Source organism: Panthera onca, chromosome C1, assembly GCF_046562875.1.
Source record: "Panthera onca isolate mPanOnc1 chromosome C1, mPanOnc1 haplotype 2, whole genome shotgun sequence".
NCBI classification, from domain to species: domain Eukaryota; kingdom Metazoa; phylum Chordata; class Mammalia; order Carnivora; family Felidae; genus Panthera; species Panthera onca.
In genome coordinates this window covers 170,799,815-170,819,049 of record NC_138346.1, presented here as the reverse complement: position 1 = coordinate 170,819,049, position 19,235 = coordinate 170,799,815, and the positions used below count along the sequence as shown (strand labels likewise).

The window sequence follows — 19,235 nt, the reverse complement described above, 5'->3', positions numbered from 1 at the left end:
TTTTCCTTAATTATGTCACTGCTCGTGAATACTTTCATCAGAAGGGAAAAGGAAAAGAGGTGAATTGAAATGTAATCCTTTTACCATGTTTTAAAAAGTCATGAAGTCATGACGTGAATACCGCTGAGTTGGTGAATTTCTGTTGTTTTGTGTGATTTTTTGAGGACTGAATTTCCTTTTTGCCTGTTGTTTTTGTCCCCGTTTACAATTGTTGGCTGCAGAGATGAGTGGAGGCCCTGCCATGATAATTTTAGAGTATAAATGCTGGTTTTCACCTCTTTTCTTGTCTTTCCAAGTGTGCACAGGGGCTGGTGCAGCTAGAGATTGGAAGACTTCGTGCTAGTTCCTGGACCTCCTCAAGGAAGACGTCACAGAACAGTCAGGTTGTTGATGGCTTCCCATCACACTGACTCACCTGTCCCCACTGAGAGAAAGTCCCCATTTCTTAAGTGGTTGTTTGGAAATAATGTATAATATACAGCATATTCACAATACCAAGTTCAGTGCATTTTAATGTGTTTGAAATAAAAATGAAAGGTGGGATGGAAATTCATTAATCCCTAGATTTTTCTCTCCTTTATTGCCTGCCAGTGTTTTCTTAGAACTACTTTTGTTGTCCACTATTAGTTCTGTATTGCCTATGCATGCATGTACACAGCTGTGTTTATTTTAAAAAAGAAAGAAAGAAGGAAGCAACATCTGGTGGCAATTTGACCCTCATTAGCACAACATTGTTCTATTCGTTCAATTAAATATTGCTATAAAGTTAACTTGTGAATAGCCACTCACACATGCTGAGGGCAATTAATGGTATATTCCTAAGAGAGTGAAGCGTGGGGGGTTATCCTATGAGAGGGAGGCCTTAGTGGGTGACATTTTGTAGGTTAGCAAACATCTTATGTTTATTTGCAAGGCTGATGTAAGTGCCACTTTTTTTTTTTTTTAACAAAGTATATTTCAAAGTTTTGAGGTTTTTTATTTTGTTTTAATTATAATGGCTGAGAAAATCAAGATGGTGGACTATATGTTTAGTCCCATTTGGTACATAATGAAACTGTAGAAACCTGCCTGTGACCTCCGTTCCCCTTTGTGGGTTATAGATGGGCCTTTGTTTTGAGGTTAAAAGCATGAGTTTTGGTCCTCTCCCTGGTTGCCATAGGCTTAAAGCCTCTCCAAGGCCTTTGTTCAGAAGTCGTTCTGAGTTTGTGGTTTGCATACAGGAATGCTTCTGGAATGCTACGAACTGCCTCTTTTGCTTCATTGGTATTAGAAAATAGGTGAAAAAAAATACCATTGTTCAGATAGGATCACAGACTAGGTATCTTGTCTTAGAGAATCTTGAAAGCAGTGAAACCCAATAAACATCATGTTAAGTTTAGAATATTTTATCTCTTTCATTTCTGGTCTACACAATGAGCAGCAAATATCATGTGTACTAAGACACAGCGCTGCCATGGGACTCCAGGAGTAAATGGTTGATAATGATTCTAACCAGACTTGTATCAACAGTGGGAATCTCAGATGCAAAATAGTTGTCTCAGCTTCTTCCTTAGTGGAAGATTCACTTGTTGAGTGATTTCACTAATGGCTAATTTCACTAATCTAACAGGAGGTTAAATTATCCCTGAACAATCCTAGGGATAAAATTTTTCCTCTTTGGAGAATATGGGAAGGTGCCACAAAGGAGGCCCCTTTGGGTCTCACTGCAAAAGGAGTTTGATAGGTTGAAGAGAAGGCATCCCAGACAGATGGACTAGCATATACAAAAGCACAAAGGGATACAAAGGATTCCAGTGTTTTAAGAAAAGTTTGAATTGAAGGACGAGGTAGTAAGTAGAACTAGATTTCTGCCCTTGAGGAACATGTATAATAAGAAATGTCTTGGGTGATTAATAAAGTTCACACTCAGGTTAAATGCAGAGCTAACAAATTTAGAAGGTCTATTATTAAATGTCAATAAAACCATCATCACCATTTATCTGATATATAAATGTGAGCTGTTCTATTTTGTAAACCTGAGACAAAGTATCAAAGTACCTTACCTTCTTACACAGAATTTTTACTTCAGGGGGTAGAAGTCTAACTCAGAAAACAGTAAATATGTTGTATCCTTACTTTGTCCTTAAAATTTGGCTGAGATTATATGAGAGGCAGCAGTCATATTTGGCTAATTGAAAGAAGGCTTAAAGCTGGCTGTGGAAAGGATATGTTCTCCATGATCGTGAATTGAAGACCAGCCCATGACCCAGCTGGAGAAAAAAAAGGACCCTATTCCCAAACCTATTTAAAAGCAGTCAGGACCCCCTAGGGGCACAGATTTCTTTCTGGGCAATTACAAGATGGGGAGATAAATGTCTTCTTTTGAAAGCCAAGGAGAATTATAACTCACTGACGTGGCCTAGAGAAAGTAGGTTCATTAAGAGAGATCTTCTATCTTTGGGGGCTACCAAGCCTCTTTTATTTATTTACTTTCTTTATTTTAAGAATAGTATAGAAATTAGCTGTGAGATAGCTCAGAGGAAATAAGACTTGATTAATAATCCATAATTCATGAGTCATTTTTTTAAATGTTTATTTTTGAGACAGCGTGAATGGGAGAGGGGGAGAGAGAGAGAGAGAGAGACAGAGAGAGACAGAGACAGAGAATACCAAGCAGGCTCCATGCCACCAGCACAGAGTCCAACACGGGGCCCATTCTCACAAACTGTGAGATCATGACCTAAGCCCAAATCAAGAGTCAGATGCTCAACGGACTGGGCTACCCAGGCGCCCAAGCTCCTTCTTTTAAAATAATGTCTTTCCCCAGCAACCAGAAGAGAGTATCTTTACTCTGTAGTGCAAACTGTGTAATGGAAAAACGCTTGAGAAATCTTTTCCTCAGGTAACTGAGGGAATACTGCCAGGCACAGTTCATATTTATAAAGGCCTTGGCAAACACATTGCTCTAAGATTTTTTAGGCAAAAGTTATAATATTCTGTACTTCCTTAATTCTGAGTATTATAGCACTATTGATTTAAATCCTTTCAGGAAAAATATAAAAACACTCCTTTAAATATACATATCCATTGTGAAGTATATTGATGTCTATAACTTACTTTGAAATGAATTTTTAAAAATTGATGAATAGGGGTGCCTGGGTAGATCAGTTGGTTGAGCATCTGACTTTTGATTTTGGCTTAGGTCGTGATTTCAGGGTGTGAGATCAAGCCCTGCCTTGGGCTCCGTGCTGAGTATGGGGCCTGTTTAAGATTCTCTCTCCCTCTCTCTCTCTCTCTCTCTCTCTCTCTCTCTCTCTGCCTCTCTCCCCCACTGATACTCTGTCTCTCTAAATAAATAAAAATACACTTTAAAAAATTAAATTGGAGCACGTGGGTAGTTCAGTCAGTTAAGCTACTGCTCAGGTCATGATCTCACGATTAGTGAGTTTGAGCCCCAAATCGGGCCCCATGCTGGCAATGTGAGCCTGCTTTGAAAATAATTTTCAAAGTTGATGAACAGATAATGGATATGTGATAAAGAAAATACAGCAAAATATTGATTGTGGAATCTAAGTGGCATGCATATGAATGTCTACTGTATAATTCACCTTTTCTGTATTTTTTTTAAGTTTATTTTGAGAGAGAACGTGTGCACACGTGCACGCATGAGTGGGGGAGGGGCAGAGAGAGAGAATCCCAAGCAGGCTTCCCCCGACAAGGGGCTCAATCTCACAGTTGTGAGATCATGACCTGAGCTGAAATCCAGAGTAGGACACATAACCAACTGAGCCACCCAGGTGCCCTTGTAAATTTTCATATTTAAAGAATGTTAAAATGTTAAACAACTTGCATGATGGAACTAGGGAAATGAATCAAATTATAATTTATCATAATTTTGAGGCATAACCTTGAAAATTTGGTAGAAAACCTTCTGTACTCTTGGTTGCATTATTTTCTTTTTACTTTTTTCTTTGGTTATATTATTTTCTGCAAGGGTCCTCCACTGTGTACATGACTCTCTTTGAGTAGCCACTAACCATATGTTACAATACATTGTAGACCTCAAATATTTATTTAAATGAATAAAAGGACAGTAATGGAAGTATAACAGATTGGGCTGGATTACTACTGACTCCCGGAAAATCTTTGAGAAAAAAATTTAACCCATTCATAAAACAACATATCTCCTTGATATTTGCTGCTTTCTCCTTCAACTGAGGAGAAAATGTCTGTTAAGATTTTATTATAGTTGTTTTACATAAACATGTATACATGATTATATGATTATATAGCTAGCATCATATATATATGTTTATATATAATCATATATATATATGTGATGCTATATAATCATATATATAAACACTATGTAACAGCCTAGGAAAATGTTTCTGATTTCATGTGGAGCAAGAAAAGCTTAAATTATCACAAGTTTTCAGGGCAACTGGGTGGCTCATGCTCTCTCTCTCTCTCTCAAAATAAATAAACTTTTAAAAATTATTACACGTTTCCTATCCTGATGATTGAAACCATACGTAAAAGCACAAATGAAAGGGGAACACAATGGAAAAACGTCAGATGAAATTGGGTTGTGTGGTAAGAGGATGCGTAGGGCTAACTTCTGTTTTCCCTTTTAGCCTCTCTAGAATTTTCTATAATATGGTTATGGTTACTTCAGTAATTAAAGTACTAAGTCTGAATTTTTAAGAGCAAGCCCGTGTCTCCATGCAGCTGACTGCCGGCTTTTCTTTCCAGGGCAGCCAACACAGTGCACAGAACAGCTTCCACCCCGCCCTCGCTCCTGTCATCGCCAGCCTGCAAAGCCTGGTCGGCACAAAAAGAGCTACAGACCCTTCCCCCAAAAGTTCAGGTATTACTTGGACACACCTCGAGGAAAGACATGCCCAACTTTTTTAATATTAATATTTTTTAAAAACAATCTCTTTGGGGCACCCGGGTGGCTTAGTCGGTTGGGCAGCCGACTTCGGCTCAGGTCATAATCTCATGGTTCATGGGTTCGAGCCCCATGTCGGGCTCTGTGCTGACGGCTCGGAGCCTGGAGCTTGCTTCAGAATCTGTGACTTTCCCTCTCTCTCTGTCCCCTTCCCAGCTCATGCTCTGTCTCTCAAAAAATAAATAAACGTTTAAAAAAAAATTTTTTTTGAACAATCTCTTCACCTTCCTTCAGTTAAGATACTAAGTTTAAATCTTTGAACGTGTGCACCTAAGCCCCAGCCTTTATGAAAAGCCCATTCTAAAGAAACTAAACCCATAGAGATTCATTTTGGGAATTTTGCCTTAAATTTTACACATATCACGTGGTAGGAAAGCGGAAATCTAAAGTGCTTCATAAAGTGGGGGGCCTGGCTGGCTCAGTCGGAGGAGCACACGACTCTTGATCTCGGGGTTGTGAGTTCAAATCCCACATCGGGTGTAGGCACTTCATAAAGTAAAACCATTTCCAAAGAGAAAAATTTGAAATTACAGGTCACTTGAGGAAAGTTATGCATGCATACACCATTGCAAGTGGAGCAGAGCAGGGTGTCTTTTTAAGTCTTTCCTTGAGTAGAGGGTTATCTTTGATTAAGGCAGAAAAATGTACAGTAAAACACTAATAGCTCACCCCCCTCAAGCCATTTAATCACCATATTCCAGGCAGCTGCTGGTACAGCCCATCAGCTTTTGTCAGACCAAATGATGATGACCACATCCATGTGAAACAGAGGGCTTCTTCAAATTAGCCCCTAAACAATAGTTGCCAGTTTGGATTTGGGGAAAGTATGTCATGCCATTAGCTCCAGTATTCTCTCTTGAAAGGCCTAGAAAATGACACCATTTTTATGGGATAATATGAAATACTATGTTGTCTCTTAATTTTAAAAAGTTAATTGTGTTGCTTTTTTATTTATAGGCGCAGATACAGGACCAAGGACCGTTGAAATAATCAGGGTAAGTCAATTTTGCTATTTTTCTGATCTTTGTTGATTTGCATAAAACGTATATTTTCTCCTTATTATATAATTTGTTGGATTGTTAGTGTCCTCTTTTAAGTTTCACTGAAGTAATCAAATGGTCTATCTTTCATAAATAGAAAAATCAGTAAAGCCGCATCATTCACAGACCACTGTGAATCTTTGGGTACATCCCATCCACTATGTTTTGTGCATGTGTTTAAGTTTTACAAAACAACAACAACAACAAAATGGTGTCATATGGATATACTCTTGAGGCTTATCTTTTTCACTTTTATATTTTGAGAGAGAGAAAGCCAGCAGGGGAGGGGCAGAGAGAGAATTTTAAGCAGGCTCCACAACCAGCATGGAGCCCAGTGCAGAGCTCAGTCCCACCACTGTGAGACCATGACCTGCGCTGAAATCAAGAGTTGGATGTTCAACCGACTGAGCTACCCAGGCACCCCATTGTCTTTTTCACTTTAAAGCATGAACTTTTAGTCATGCTCGTATTTGTTGACGATTTCTATTGGTTGTATAGTATCCCATCATATCATGTGCTATAATTTTTTTAATCAGCTTCCTCCTACTAAACAATTAGCACATTTCTCAACTTTTGCTCGTTTATAACAACATCTTTGTATTTCTTTTTTGTCCATATCATGAGTGATTTCTTCAGGATTTGTTCCTAAAATGAAATTGGTTTTTGTTTACAAAAAAAAAAAAAATTTTTTTTTAATCTTTCAGTAATCTCTAACTCAGTGTGGGCTTTGAACTTACAACCCCAAGATCAAGGGTCACATGCTCTATAGACTGGGCTACCCAGGTACCTCTAGAAATGAAATTGTTGAGTCAAGAGCCACACTTGTTATTTAAAGGCTTTTATACATGTTACTAAATTCCCTTCCCCAAAAGATTGTGTAATATGTATTTAAGTTCATAAAATTGTCATATCCTGATGTTCAAACTCCTGTGTGACATCCAGAATATTGGAAAGTACTTTCACTTTGGTCACTTTTAAACATTAAATTTGGGGACACCTGAGTGGCTCATTCAGCTCAGTCCAACTCTTGATTTTGGCTCAGGTCATGATCTCATGGTAGTGAGATCAAGCCTCACACTGGGCTCGCACTGGGCATAAGGCTGCATAGGATTCTCCCTCTCTTTCTCTCTCTCTGCCCCTCCCCTGCTCGCATGCACTTTCCCTCTATCTCTCTCTCTAAACATTACATTTGGGATTCAAGAAGTATGACCTTGCTATAACCATGGTTCAACTGCAGTGAAGAGATATCCAGCATAGCTTAGCTCTCTGGAGTCAATCATAGCTGTGTTTGAAGGCATTCTACCGTTTATGAGCTCTATAACCTTTGGCAAGTTACTGACTTCAGGTTTTCTTATCTGTAAACTGGGGATGATAACACCTCACAAAGTAAATCTTGTGTGGATTAAATGCGGTCATGCAAATGGTGTGCCTGGCATTGTACCTAGTGCATCATAAATGTCCAGGAAGTGACATCCATTATTAGTGATTACAACTTTAGCTAAATCTGTTTTATTTGTTCTTAGTGTCTTTCCACCAGAGTGGCAACTCTATGTTCCTATGGGACATAGGGACATATGGACATAACTTTCCTATGGGAAAGTTAAATCTACCAACATATACATAATTATGGACAAATTAAGGAAGCATTATGATGGATTCGAACAAAGCCAAGTTATTCCATAAATTTCTCCTCATTCCAAGATTTATAAAATATCATTTTATGCTTCCTTAGTCGTTTCAGCCAGTTGTTTTTTTTTTACAGGCTTTTATAAAACGGCCTGCTCCTACCAACTGTATTCTCCCACAAATGGTCCAAGCAGAAAATTTGCGATGAAATGCATCTTGCCATTTTGCATGCAGGGCTTTACTATTGATGCATTCAGGAAATAAAAGCTAGAGGGGCGCCTGGGTGGCTCAGTCGGTTAAGCGGCCGACTTCCGCTCAGGTCATGATCTCGCGGTCTGTGAGTTTGAGCCCCACGTCGGGCTCTGTGCTGACGGCTCAGAGCCTGGAGCCTGTTTCAGATTCTGTGTCTCCCTCTCTCTGACCCTCCCCCGTTCATGCTCTGTCTCTCTCTGTCTCAAAAATAAATGTACGTTAAAAAAAAAAAAAAAGAAAAAAAATTTAAAAAAAAAAGCTAGACACAAACGTGCTGGAAAACAGGGTATAAATTACCTGTACTAGAGAGGTCAGCATCACCATTCTTCTTTTATAGACATGATGTGGCAGCATTCGTAGTGTTATTAATAATAAAGAATGAGTCCTCACACTTATGTGACATGAGTTTTTTTGTTTTTTGTGTTTTTAAGTTTATTTAGAGAGGGAAAGAGAGAGCACATGCAGGGGAGCGGCAGAGAGAGAATCCCAAGCAGGGTCTGTGTTGTCAGCACAGAGCCCAACACGGGGCTGGATCTCATGAACCAGACGATCATGACCTGAGCCGAGATCAAGAGTCCGACACTCACAGGACTGAGCCACCCAGGTGCCCCCATGACATGAGTTTTTAAAGTTCTTTCAGGGGCACCTGGGTGGCTTAGTCGGGTAAGCGTCGGACTCTTGATCTCGACTCAGGTCATGATCTCAAAGTTCGTGAAAATGAGCCCTACATCAAATCGGGCTTTGCACTGACAGTGTAGAGCTGGCCTGAGATTCTTTCTCTCTCTCTCACTCTCACTCTCTGCCCTTCCCCCACTCGCATGGCTGCTCGTGCATGCACTCTCAAAATTAAAAAAAAAAATTTTAAATAAAGTTCTTTCATACATGGTTTTTCTTGTTGTTCTTTTCCCTTTTTCCAACTTTATGAGGTAAAATTGAAGCTCACTAAGTGGTATGTATTTTTAAATGATCAATTAAAACTGTAGAAACCCTGCTACCATATAGGTCCCTTTTCCACAACCATACCACAACCATACCACTAACCTTGCCTGGTTTCTCTGGCTCTGGTGGCCAGAAGAGGTAAAATGGGGCAAGATAGGTGTTAATATCAGAGAGAGTGACTCCACCTTTACAGCCCCTTGACTGGGGCTCGCCCTCAGGACCAAGCTGCCAGGAAAACAGCTGAGAAATCCACCCCTTACGTTTTTTCTCCAAGTTTTGGCCCTCCACCACAATTTGTTTGAGTTTCTTTACTTTTCAGAAACCTCAGGTAGTTGTTTCCATGTTTGATAGAGTTGTTCACTGTAATGAGTCAGCAGGAGAGGGATGCCACGGACGTGCAACGCGACCAGGCTGAAACTGGAACTCATCATTCATTCTTTGAGTGATTTTTAAAATAGTAACCCTGTGCAGCAAATATGGGGAAGGCCTGGACTGCAGCCAGGATCCCTTCACCGGGGTCCGCATGAACCAGGCTGCCTCACCCAGTGATCCTAGCGAACACTTTCAGTCACATCTTACTTCTCTCCGCAAACTCGGCTGTCCCTGCAGCAGGTGTCCTCTCAGATCCTTTATTGTGATGCAGCCGTGCGGCTCTTTGAGAGCCAAGTGTGTTTGTTCACACCCAGAAGAGCATGATATGTGTGGCAGTTTAATCATAAACACCATATGAGATCATACTTGCCAAGTCTGCATCAAAATTGGCCACTAAACTGAGCAGTAACATAGGGTTGTTTTGTATTTTTTTGTTTGTGCTCCTACCGTTGTCTTTTACTGAGCCTTTTCTGTAGGCCAAGACTGCACTATATCATCTCATTTAATCCTCAAACCAACATATAAAGACAGAAGCTCTAAGAGCTTAAGGAACTGCATTGAGATCCCTTCCCCCAAGCTAAGTAAGTGCTAGAACTGAAACAGGTGTTTTGGACTCCAAAGGCACTGCGTTTAACTCCTGTGTTTCCCTGGCCTCCTGCATCATGGACAGATTTTGTGCAACAGCTATCTGGGGGCAACCAGGTTGTGGGGTTTTCTTATTAAATATAGGAACATGGTGTTGTCCTTCTTTTTTAGGAGCTCAGCGATGCCCTTGGAATCAGTATTGCTGGAGGAAAAGGAAGTCCCTTAGGAGATATCCCAATATTTATTGCCATGATTCAGGCCAGTGGTGTGGCTGCACGTACACAGAAGCTTAAGGTAAACAAAAGGGGAATGGTGAAGTGCTAACAGCATGTGGTAGGAGACGAAGGTGCAGCCATGGGCACTTTGTTTAAAGTTGGAATTCCAACAGAGACCCACACGGAGGGCAAAATGCATTGGAGAAAGTTTACACCTAAAATTCATTAAGCCCCTGGGCATATAAAAATATTATTGTTCGTATCAAAGCTTCTTGATGAAAGAAGAAATTGCAGCCCTTTTTCAGAGCCTCCGATACCATTTTTAGCACTCCATTCCACCCAAAATTAATTTTCCCCCGAGAGAGATTTGACCTGAGAATCGTCCTTCAACCAGAATTAATGCTCTTATGTTCCCCCCCCCCCCCCATTGCCCCTCCATCTTAACTTAGGTAGAAAAATAAAGGAGAAAATATCTGGCCTCCTCATTAGAGTTTTACTGAACAGTTAATTTGTACACCCCACTATTACTGGTGAGTGGACGTATACAACACCACCATTGCCAAAATACAAAAGTGGCCTGCCGTGCCTTCTCAGGATCAAATCTGGCCCCCTTCTTGTTTCTCTGATTGGTCTGTGTTTGGGGAAAGCCATAAAAATTCCTCATGTTTCTGGAACATGCATACACAGTAGAAACACGGAACCTTCACAATAGCCCCACATGGGAAACATGACTTACAAAGAATTTTAAGCATTCTTCTCAAATTTAATTTTTCTTAATGATAGTGATTTTCTTCCACTTTTGTACTTCCAGGTTGGAGATCGGATTGTCAGCATTAATGGGCAACCTTTGGATGGGCTGTCTCACGCGGATGTGGTTAATCTGCTGAAGAACGCCTACGGGCGCATCATCCTGCAGGTATTGCGATCAATGGAGCACGCAGCTGCACAAGGCAGATAAGTGGCGTGCAAAAAAAGATTGAGCGTCACTGGCAGTAGGCATCACCGCCCAGCAGGGTGCTTGCTGATGTGAATTATGAAGGTTGAGAGCTAGAAATTATTATTTTTATTCAGAAATTCTTTAATGCCACCCATACAGGCAGTGAGCATGATTATATGAAAGCATAACAAGGGGAGAAAAATTACTCTTTGCTTCACATGATAAATCAACAAGGCTTTTAGCTTCCAGCGTTCTTTTGTAAATCAAAGTTTGTGAGGAATGGGAAATGATTTCTTTTCTTATGCCCAAAAACTGTTACCCAACTGCCTGAGCACTGTTTCCTCCACTCCTTTTTTAAAGGAAAGAAAAAATACAATGCTCTTTTTCCCTTAGCATAAATGATTGCCAACACGGTTAAATTCCCACTGTATGGTTGTCATCAACTAAGGCAGACAATTATTTATCAACTGTGGTCCCCCAGAGTCCCGTCCAGATGCACAAAGAAATATACCAGGAAGTAAGAAAGAGGTATGCTGTTAATTACCTCTCCTATTTCAGCACCTCACATGTCTCTGAGATTGATATGGTGCACTGAGAGGCAGGATACTGCAGTGAGTTTTGCTGATGAGTTTCCCCCAAAACGTATGATTAAAATCACCACACTTCTGCAGGTAGTAGTGAACGGTTTACAGGTAAAAAGAATAAAACCCACCATTTAGCACCTTAGAGAGAGGGCTAGCCAGCCCCTCAGATCATTCTAGCCTTAAAATAATAATTTCAAGGGGTGCCTGGCTGGCTCAGTCGGTTAAGCATCAGACTTCAGCTCAGGTCATGATCTCACAGTTCATGGATTCAAGCCCCGCGTTGGGCTCTGTGCTGACAGCTCAGAGCCTGGAGCCTGCTTTCAATTCTGTGACTTCCTCTCTCTGTGTCCCTCCCCCCACTTGCTCTCTCTCTCTCTCTCAAAAATAAACATTAAAAAAAAAATTTTTTTTTAATAATTTCAGGGGCTCCTGGCTGGAGTCAGTAGAGCAGGCAACTCTTGATCTCCGGGTTGTAAGTTCGAGCCCCACATTGGGTATAGAGATTACTTAAAAATAAAATCTTTAAAATAATAACAATTATTGTTGTTTCAAACTGGAAAGCCATTATACTGAGGAGAACAAATTTGTGGTGCTTAACTCTCCCATCTCAGCGGTCTAAATCCAAAGAGCCAAAAAAGATGTTACAAAAGTAAATGAGCTGCAGCATGTATGCAGGGGATCATCAAAATACTGTCAGTAGGGGTGCCTGGGTGGCTCAATTGGTTAAGCATCCAACTCTTCATATTGGCTCAGATCACGATCTCATGGTTCATGAGTTTGAGCCCCACGTCGGGCTCTGCGCTGACAGCACAGAACCCACTTGGGATTCTCTCTCTCTGCCTCTACATGCTTGTGTTCCCTTTCTCTCTCTCTCTCTCTCTCTCTCTCTCTCTCTCTCTCTCTCTCAAAATATAAACATTTTTTTTTTAAATACTGTCAGTAGTGTCAAGGGAGTTTATGTGATAGGCAACATATTACTCAGTGATCTGGGTCCCTGAGTTTCTACTGAACACAAATCAAAACACTATGGGCACTGGCTGTCAAGTGAGCTTGCCCTCTACTCCTTGTCCTCACTTTCAGTGGAAGTTAGGCTGTCGTGTCACATTCCTCCTTCTACCCACCTCAGTCATGGTCAGAGCCTGCAAACTCTTGCTCTTCCCTCGAGTTATGCTGACCCCTAGAGGCCTACAAGTGCAACTCCTCCATCTCAGACTGGGGACCGTTCATCACACAGAATTTTAAAAGGAAGTTATTTCAAATAATAACTACGTCAAGACAAAAAAAAAAAAAAAAAGTCTCCCTTAGCAAAACCTGGTATTATCGATATTTCCATACATTGACATAATTTGTTCAGCTCTACCTTCTTCACAAAGAAATGAGAAGACACGATGCAAAATTGTAACATTAACTGTAAAAGTAACTTAAATGAAAATGAACTCAAGCTCTCCCATGCAGAATTAACACTTCACTCTGCCAAATTACCCCTATTAACACACCTTTGAGGGAGTTCCTCATTTTTCCTATTTCTGTACTTTAAGAAAATGACATTTGGTTTTAAAATGTTCTCTTGCATTAATCACATTAGTTGGTAGTGTTATTTTCTAACATGTGCTATTAAAAGCTTAATGGAATCCTTTGGGATTTTTACAGTTATAATCTACACAGTTATGGGTATGGAACATATGTGCTGCCAAAGGCATTAGACACAAAATCCAGAAAATTCTTATGTCCTGCATCAAATGCCTTACAGTTACATAGTGTACTTGCCTTAATTAAAACAATGTGCATGTAGTGCCAGCAATATAGTTATTACAGCTGACTTGGCACTAGGTAACTATTTTTATCATCAGGTGAGCCAGCCCATTGGCAGAAGAGTAGGGAAGGTCAGGTAATTGTGTCTGATGATGTGGAAAAGACTTACTGTCGGTGTATCATGCAAAGCAGTCAGCAACTGCTGGTTGCACAGGAAAGATTAAGGTCAGCAGACTGCAGGGTAGAGAAGGGGAAAGAGTGGAAGAGATGACCAACACTTCCAGAAGCTTCTCTCTACAGCATAAATTGCTATCTCTGGGTGTAATAAGGAGGTAGACATTTCTGCCCTTAAAGTCTGATGATTTCTTATTATCAATCATAGATTGGTCAGTGGAGATCAATGTGGCTACGAGGGGTCAATTATATTTGCTTTTGTAGTCTGAGAGCTTGTCTGGTTAAGCTCTTTTGTCTGTAGAATGACCATAAAGCCTTTTTTTGGACAAAATCAGATAACCCAGACTCTGCCAGGAAACATATATGTATCTTTCTTTGAGACCACAGAAGATAAAAAGAGCATATCAGGGACTTTTATCACTTAAGGAACTTGTGAGGCTTCTTCTGGGTCCTTTAAGATATTTTACAAATATTTGAGAGTGTAGCAGAATGAGTGGATTGAGGTAACACTAACTAAACTAGAGGATGTGGGAGGAGTATCCTGGGAGAGGAGAGAACATTTGTAGTTTGAGACGTCCAAGTGGAGATGGCCAGCAGGCAGAGGAAATACTGGCCAATGTTCAGGGAGACGTCATTGCTGGGAACTGGGTAAATAAAGCCATCTGAGGCTTTTCAGTGCCGCCATCCCCACTGCCTGGCACATTACATACATCATAGATATTGGCTGAATAAGTGAATGAAAACAGTGGTGACAAGACAGGACAAAGGCTTAGAGTCAACGGCAAGTATAGAAGGCAGGAGAAGAGAGTCTGAAATCAGGGAGATTCATTGAGGGTCTGTCTACAAAGTAGTTTGGGAAGTAGTCCTTTGAGGACATTCTCCAGAACACAAGATAATTGCTTAAGAGGGCCCAACTGCTGGTTGGGAGAAAGAGAGAGAGAGAGAGAGAGAGAGAGAGATCATATTTATTAATATAGAGAAAACAGCGGTGCCTGGGTGGCTTAGTGGGTTAAGCATCTGACTCTTGATTTCAGCTCAGGTCATGATCTCATGGTTTGTGAGTTCAAGCCCTGCATCAGGCTCTGTGCTGACAATGCAGAGCCTGCTTGGTATTCTCTGTCTCTCTCTCTCTCTCTCTCTCTCTTTCTCTCTTTCTCTTTCCCTCCCTCTGCCCCTACCCCAATCAGGATCTCTCTCTCTCTCTCTCTCTCTCTCTCTCAAAATAAGTAAATAAACTTTTAAAAAAAGCTTTAATTAAAAAAAAAATAGAAAACAGTGGCTTCTTTTTGAACTCTCAGTTGAAAATGGAAGAGAAAAAGTAAGACATGGGATTAATTCAGGAGATCTAATATCCAACCAATAGGAGTTGCAAAAAGAAAAACAGAAAAATAAGAAAGAAAGAAATCTTAGCTTAAAGTCCATTAAGTAGTAAGCAGGATAAGTATAGTACCTATATACCTTCTAAAACTTTTTTTTTTAATGTTTATTTGTTTTTGAGACAGAGAGAGAGCACAAGCAGGGGAGGGCCAGGGAAAGAGAGAGACACAGAATCTGAAGCAGGCTCCAGGCTCTGAGCCATCGGCATGGAGCCCAATGCAGGGCTTAAACCCACAAACCATGAGATCATGACCTGAGTTGAAGCTGGACGCTTAACTGACTGAGCCACCCAGGTGCCCCACTTCTAAAACTTGCAAAGAGAAAAGTATAAGCTACTTACAAAAGAACAAGAGATTCAAATAGCACCTCTTTTTCAGCAGTGTGTTTCTGAGAAACTTACTTTAGGATGTACTCCAGCAAAAAAAGCAAGTAAGAAAATAAGAAAAGTAAGAAAGAGGGAAGCCCATGGATTCAGTGCTGAAGAACGTGGAAGTCCCAGGACAGCTGTATGGCAGGCACAGAGAACAACTTGCCCAAATTGGAGCAGGGGGAGAAGAGACTGAGATGCCACTGAATCAAAAGGAAGGAAGAGGAACAGATGGATTATCTTATCTGTTTAACTAAATTGGAAGTTTGGAATTACTGGGGAAATTTGGGGCTTAATTAGTGATAAATATATAAAAATTAAAGTGAGATCATTATTAACTTTGGAGAAAATAAACTTGTACCAAGAAAAGGAAATGTAATCACAGTACAGTAGCTGACTCAGTATAAACAACATTTACATAAACATTGTAACTCATAATAATTAATACAACCAAACATCATAATGCATGAAATAATAGTATCTTGGGTATTTGGTATGTATTAGTGGGAAGGAAAATATGACAAGTAAATCTTTAATGTTAAAATGAAAAGAAAAGAGATGGTTGGAAATGATTAGAACCACAGAGGTTTAAGTATATATTTTTTATATGAAATTTATTTTCAGATTGGTTTCCATACAACACCCAGTGCTCATCCCAACAGGTGCCCTCCTCAATGCCCATCACCCACTTTCCCCTCCCTTCCACCCCGTCAACCCTCAGTTTATTCTCAGTTTTTAAGAGTGTCTTAAGGTTTGACTCCCTCCCTAACTTTTTTTTTCCTTCCCCTCCCCCACAGTCTTCTGTTAAGTTTCTCAGGATCCACATAAGAGTGAAAACATATGGTATCTTTCTCTGTATGACTTATCTCACTTAGCATCACACTCTCCAGTTCCATCCACATTGCTACAAAAGGCCGTATTTCATTCTTTCTCATTGCCAAGTAATATTCCATTGTGTATGTAAACCACAATTTCTTTATCCATTCATCAGTTGCTGGACATTTAGGCTCTTTCCATAATTTGGCTATTGTTGAAAGTGCTGCTATAAACATTGGGGTACAAGTGCCCCTATGCATCAGCATTCCTGTATCCCTTGGGTAAATTCCTAACAGTGCTATTGCTGGATCATAGGGTAGATCTATTTTTAATTTTTTGAGAAACCTCCACACTGTTTTCCAGAGCGGCTACACCAGTTTGCATTCCCACCAACAGTGCAAGAGGGTTCCCATTTCTCCACATCCTCTCCAGCATCTATAGTCTCCTGATTTGTTCATTTTAGCCACTCTGACTGGTGTGAGGTGATATCTGAGTGTGGTTTTGATTTGTATTTCCCTGATGAGGAGCGACGTTGAGCATCTTTTCATGTGCCTATTGGCCATCTGGATGTCTTCTTTAGAGAAGTGTCTATTCATGTTTTCTGCCCATTTCTTCACTGGATTATTTGTTTTTCGGGTGTGGAGTTTGGTGAGTGCTTTATGGATTTTGGATTCTAGCCCTTTGTCCGATATGTCATTTGCAAATATCTTTTCCCATTCTGTTGGTTGCCTTTTAGTTTTGTTGATTATTTCTTTTGCAGTGCAGAAGCTTTTTATCTTCATGAGGTCCCAATAGTTCATTTTTGTTTTTAATTCCCTTGCCTTTGGGGATGTGTCAGGTAAGAAATTGCTGCAGCTGAGGTCGGAGAGGTCTTTTCCTGCTTTCTCCTCTAGGGTTTTGATGGTTTCCTATATCACATTCAGGTTCTTTATCCATTTTGAGTTTATTTTTGTGAATGGTATAAGAAAGTGGTCTAGTTTCATTCTTCTGCATGTTGCTGTCCCGTTCTCCGCACCAGGTTTAAGTATATTTAAAGAGCCACAGGAGGGCACCTGGGTGACTCAGTTGGTTGAGCATCCAACATTTGATATCGGCTCAGGTCATGATCCCATGGTTATTAGATTGAGCCCTGTGTTGGGCTCCATGCTGAGCGTAGAGCCTGCTTGAGAGTCTCTTTCTAAAATAACTATTAAAAAGATGGGGCACTTGGGTGGCTCAGTTCGTTAAGCGCCCGATTTCGGCTCAGGTCATGATCCCACGGCTCATGAGTTCGAGCCCCATGATAGGCTCTGGGCTGACAGCTAGGAGCCTGGAGCCGGCTTCAGTTTCTGTCTCCCTCTGTCTCTCCCCCTCCCCCACTTGCACTCTGTTTCTCTCTCTCAAAAATAAACATTAAAAAAAAAAATTGAAAAAGAAACACAGGCAACAAGTAGAACTTTAGATAATATAAAAGTGGAAGAGTTTGGCAAGTTAAATTTTCATCTGTTGGAATATTTCATCTGTCAAAATAGGGAGTTGATAAGACATCAATAAGATGATAAATTTTAATATAGGCTTATAAGCATATTACTTAGCTTGTATATACCTCCAGAATTGAAAAGTTTAGTGTGTCTCTAGAGAGTGAAGAGTGTTAATTTTTTTATCATGTGCCATACTATTTAGTTTTTTATCCTGTGCACCCAAGAAGAAATATGCTGGAAGAATAAAATAGAAAAGAGCCAGGAGTCAAGAATACAGGTTCTAGACACTAAAGGAGGAAGGAATTTGAAGAATGGCACACTTACCAATGAAGCAGAAGTAAATAAAACTGGAAAAGTCACTAAACTGGCAGATAAATCACTGGCAATCTTTAAAGAAATTGATTTTCTTTCAGAGTTGGTGGCAAGTCAGTAGAGGGCAAAGGAGTAGTTGGGGGCAAAGGAGATAGAAAGGAGAAGGTAAGGATGATGTTACCTCTGAAAAAGAAGATGAAAAATTTTGCAGTGAAGAGCCACCTGGCTGGCTCAGTCCGTAGAGCAAGAGACTCTTGCTCTCAGGCTTGTAAGTTCTAGCCCTGCGTTGGGTGTAGAGATTACTTAAAATCTTTAAAAGAAACAAATTTTCTAATGACGATGATCATTGCAGTGATACTGCTGCTAGTTCAGAGACCAGTCTGAGACTCACTGGAGCTGTGCATTATTTAGAGTAAAGCACGTTCTTCTCAATGCCTGGAAAATCCATGGCACCCCACCTTCATCCCCTCTTTATAGATCTTGTGAAATCCTTTCTTTAGAAACCAGAAAGTTGGAGAATAGGGAATGCCTGGGGGTCATTCCCCCCACCCCCCAGAGCATGAATTTATTCAAAATAATGACTGTGCCTCTAGTACCTGGCCCGGCCTAGAGTACATGCCTAGTAAGTGTTGGTCATATTGACTGGGTTGCTGAGCTATGCTGATCAAGTTAAAAGACATGAACTTACAGAGAACTAATCACAGTCCCAATCTGTCCAGAAAAATTCTACTAGAGGAGAAAGATGGATTGGGTTGGGAACGGAAAAGGTGTGTGACAGAGGGTACAGGGCAAGCATCTAAAGGCACCTGTGAGTATCATTAAAGGAATGCTTTGTGAGCGGTTCTTAACCTTGGTTGCACAGTAAAATCACTTGATTCCATTACTGGTTCCCGGGTCTACCACGTGAATTCAATTGGTCTGGGATGTGGCATGGAGAGAAGTTGAGGCTTCCCAGGTGTTTCTAATATGTAACCAGCTGATCTATGGAGGGCCTGATGTGACCACGTGATGCCAGGAAGGGGGTGGTAAGCTCCAGGAAAAGGACAAAGAGCTAAAGGTTTGAAAGTTGAAATGAAGACCAGTGGAAATTCTGTAGAACACATAGGTTTTAGCGTCAGAGAGTTGTGTGTTTGGGTCCTCTCGCTTAACTCTTGAGTTTTCTCTACATAGGGATCGTAGCTCCTTTCTTCCAACGTGGCCGTGAGGATTAGATGAGGTGTAATGTTTAATAAAAACCATGGATGCCAATGGTAAGCATTAAATAAGTGGCATTTTATTACTTTCATTATAATAACACAGGCGTTAAGTCAGTAGATGCTAACGTCTCTAAAACCCTGGAAACGGAGTGGTTTTCCGTGTGGCACCTGAGGTGTGTGCCACTAGATATTGATGTGACCGGAAGTCACTTTGACCCTTATTTTACTCCAAACTTAAAACATTTGACAGTTCAAACCATTATATTTTTAAAACAGATACATTGAAATCAATATATTC

General features: G+C 40.5%; 1 protein-coding gene across 3 annotated transcripts in view; it reads left to right on the top strand.

The window, feature by feature from the left end:
- The window catches only part of PATJ (PATJ crumbs cell polarity complex component), a 361,686-nt gene that overhangs the window by 325,339 nt on the left and 17,112 nt on the right, over positions 1 to 19,235 (top strand). For all 3 annotated transcript variants that reach the window (XM_078451845.2, XM_078451844.2, XM_078451846.2), the window contains exons 38-42: positions 297 to 383; positions 4,735 to 4,849; positions 5,891 to 5,928; positions 9,919 to 10,041; positions 10,774 to 10,878. In XM_078451845.2, the coding sequence (XP_078307971.2) occupies positions 297 to 383; positions 4,735 to 4,849; positions 5,891 to 5,928; positions 9,919 to 10,041; positions 10,774 to 10,878 (468 nt within the window). The remainder of the gene's footprint in view (positions 1 to 296; positions 384 to 4,734; positions 4,850 to 5,890; positions 5,929 to 9,918; positions 10,042 to 10,773; positions 10,879 to 19,235) is intronic.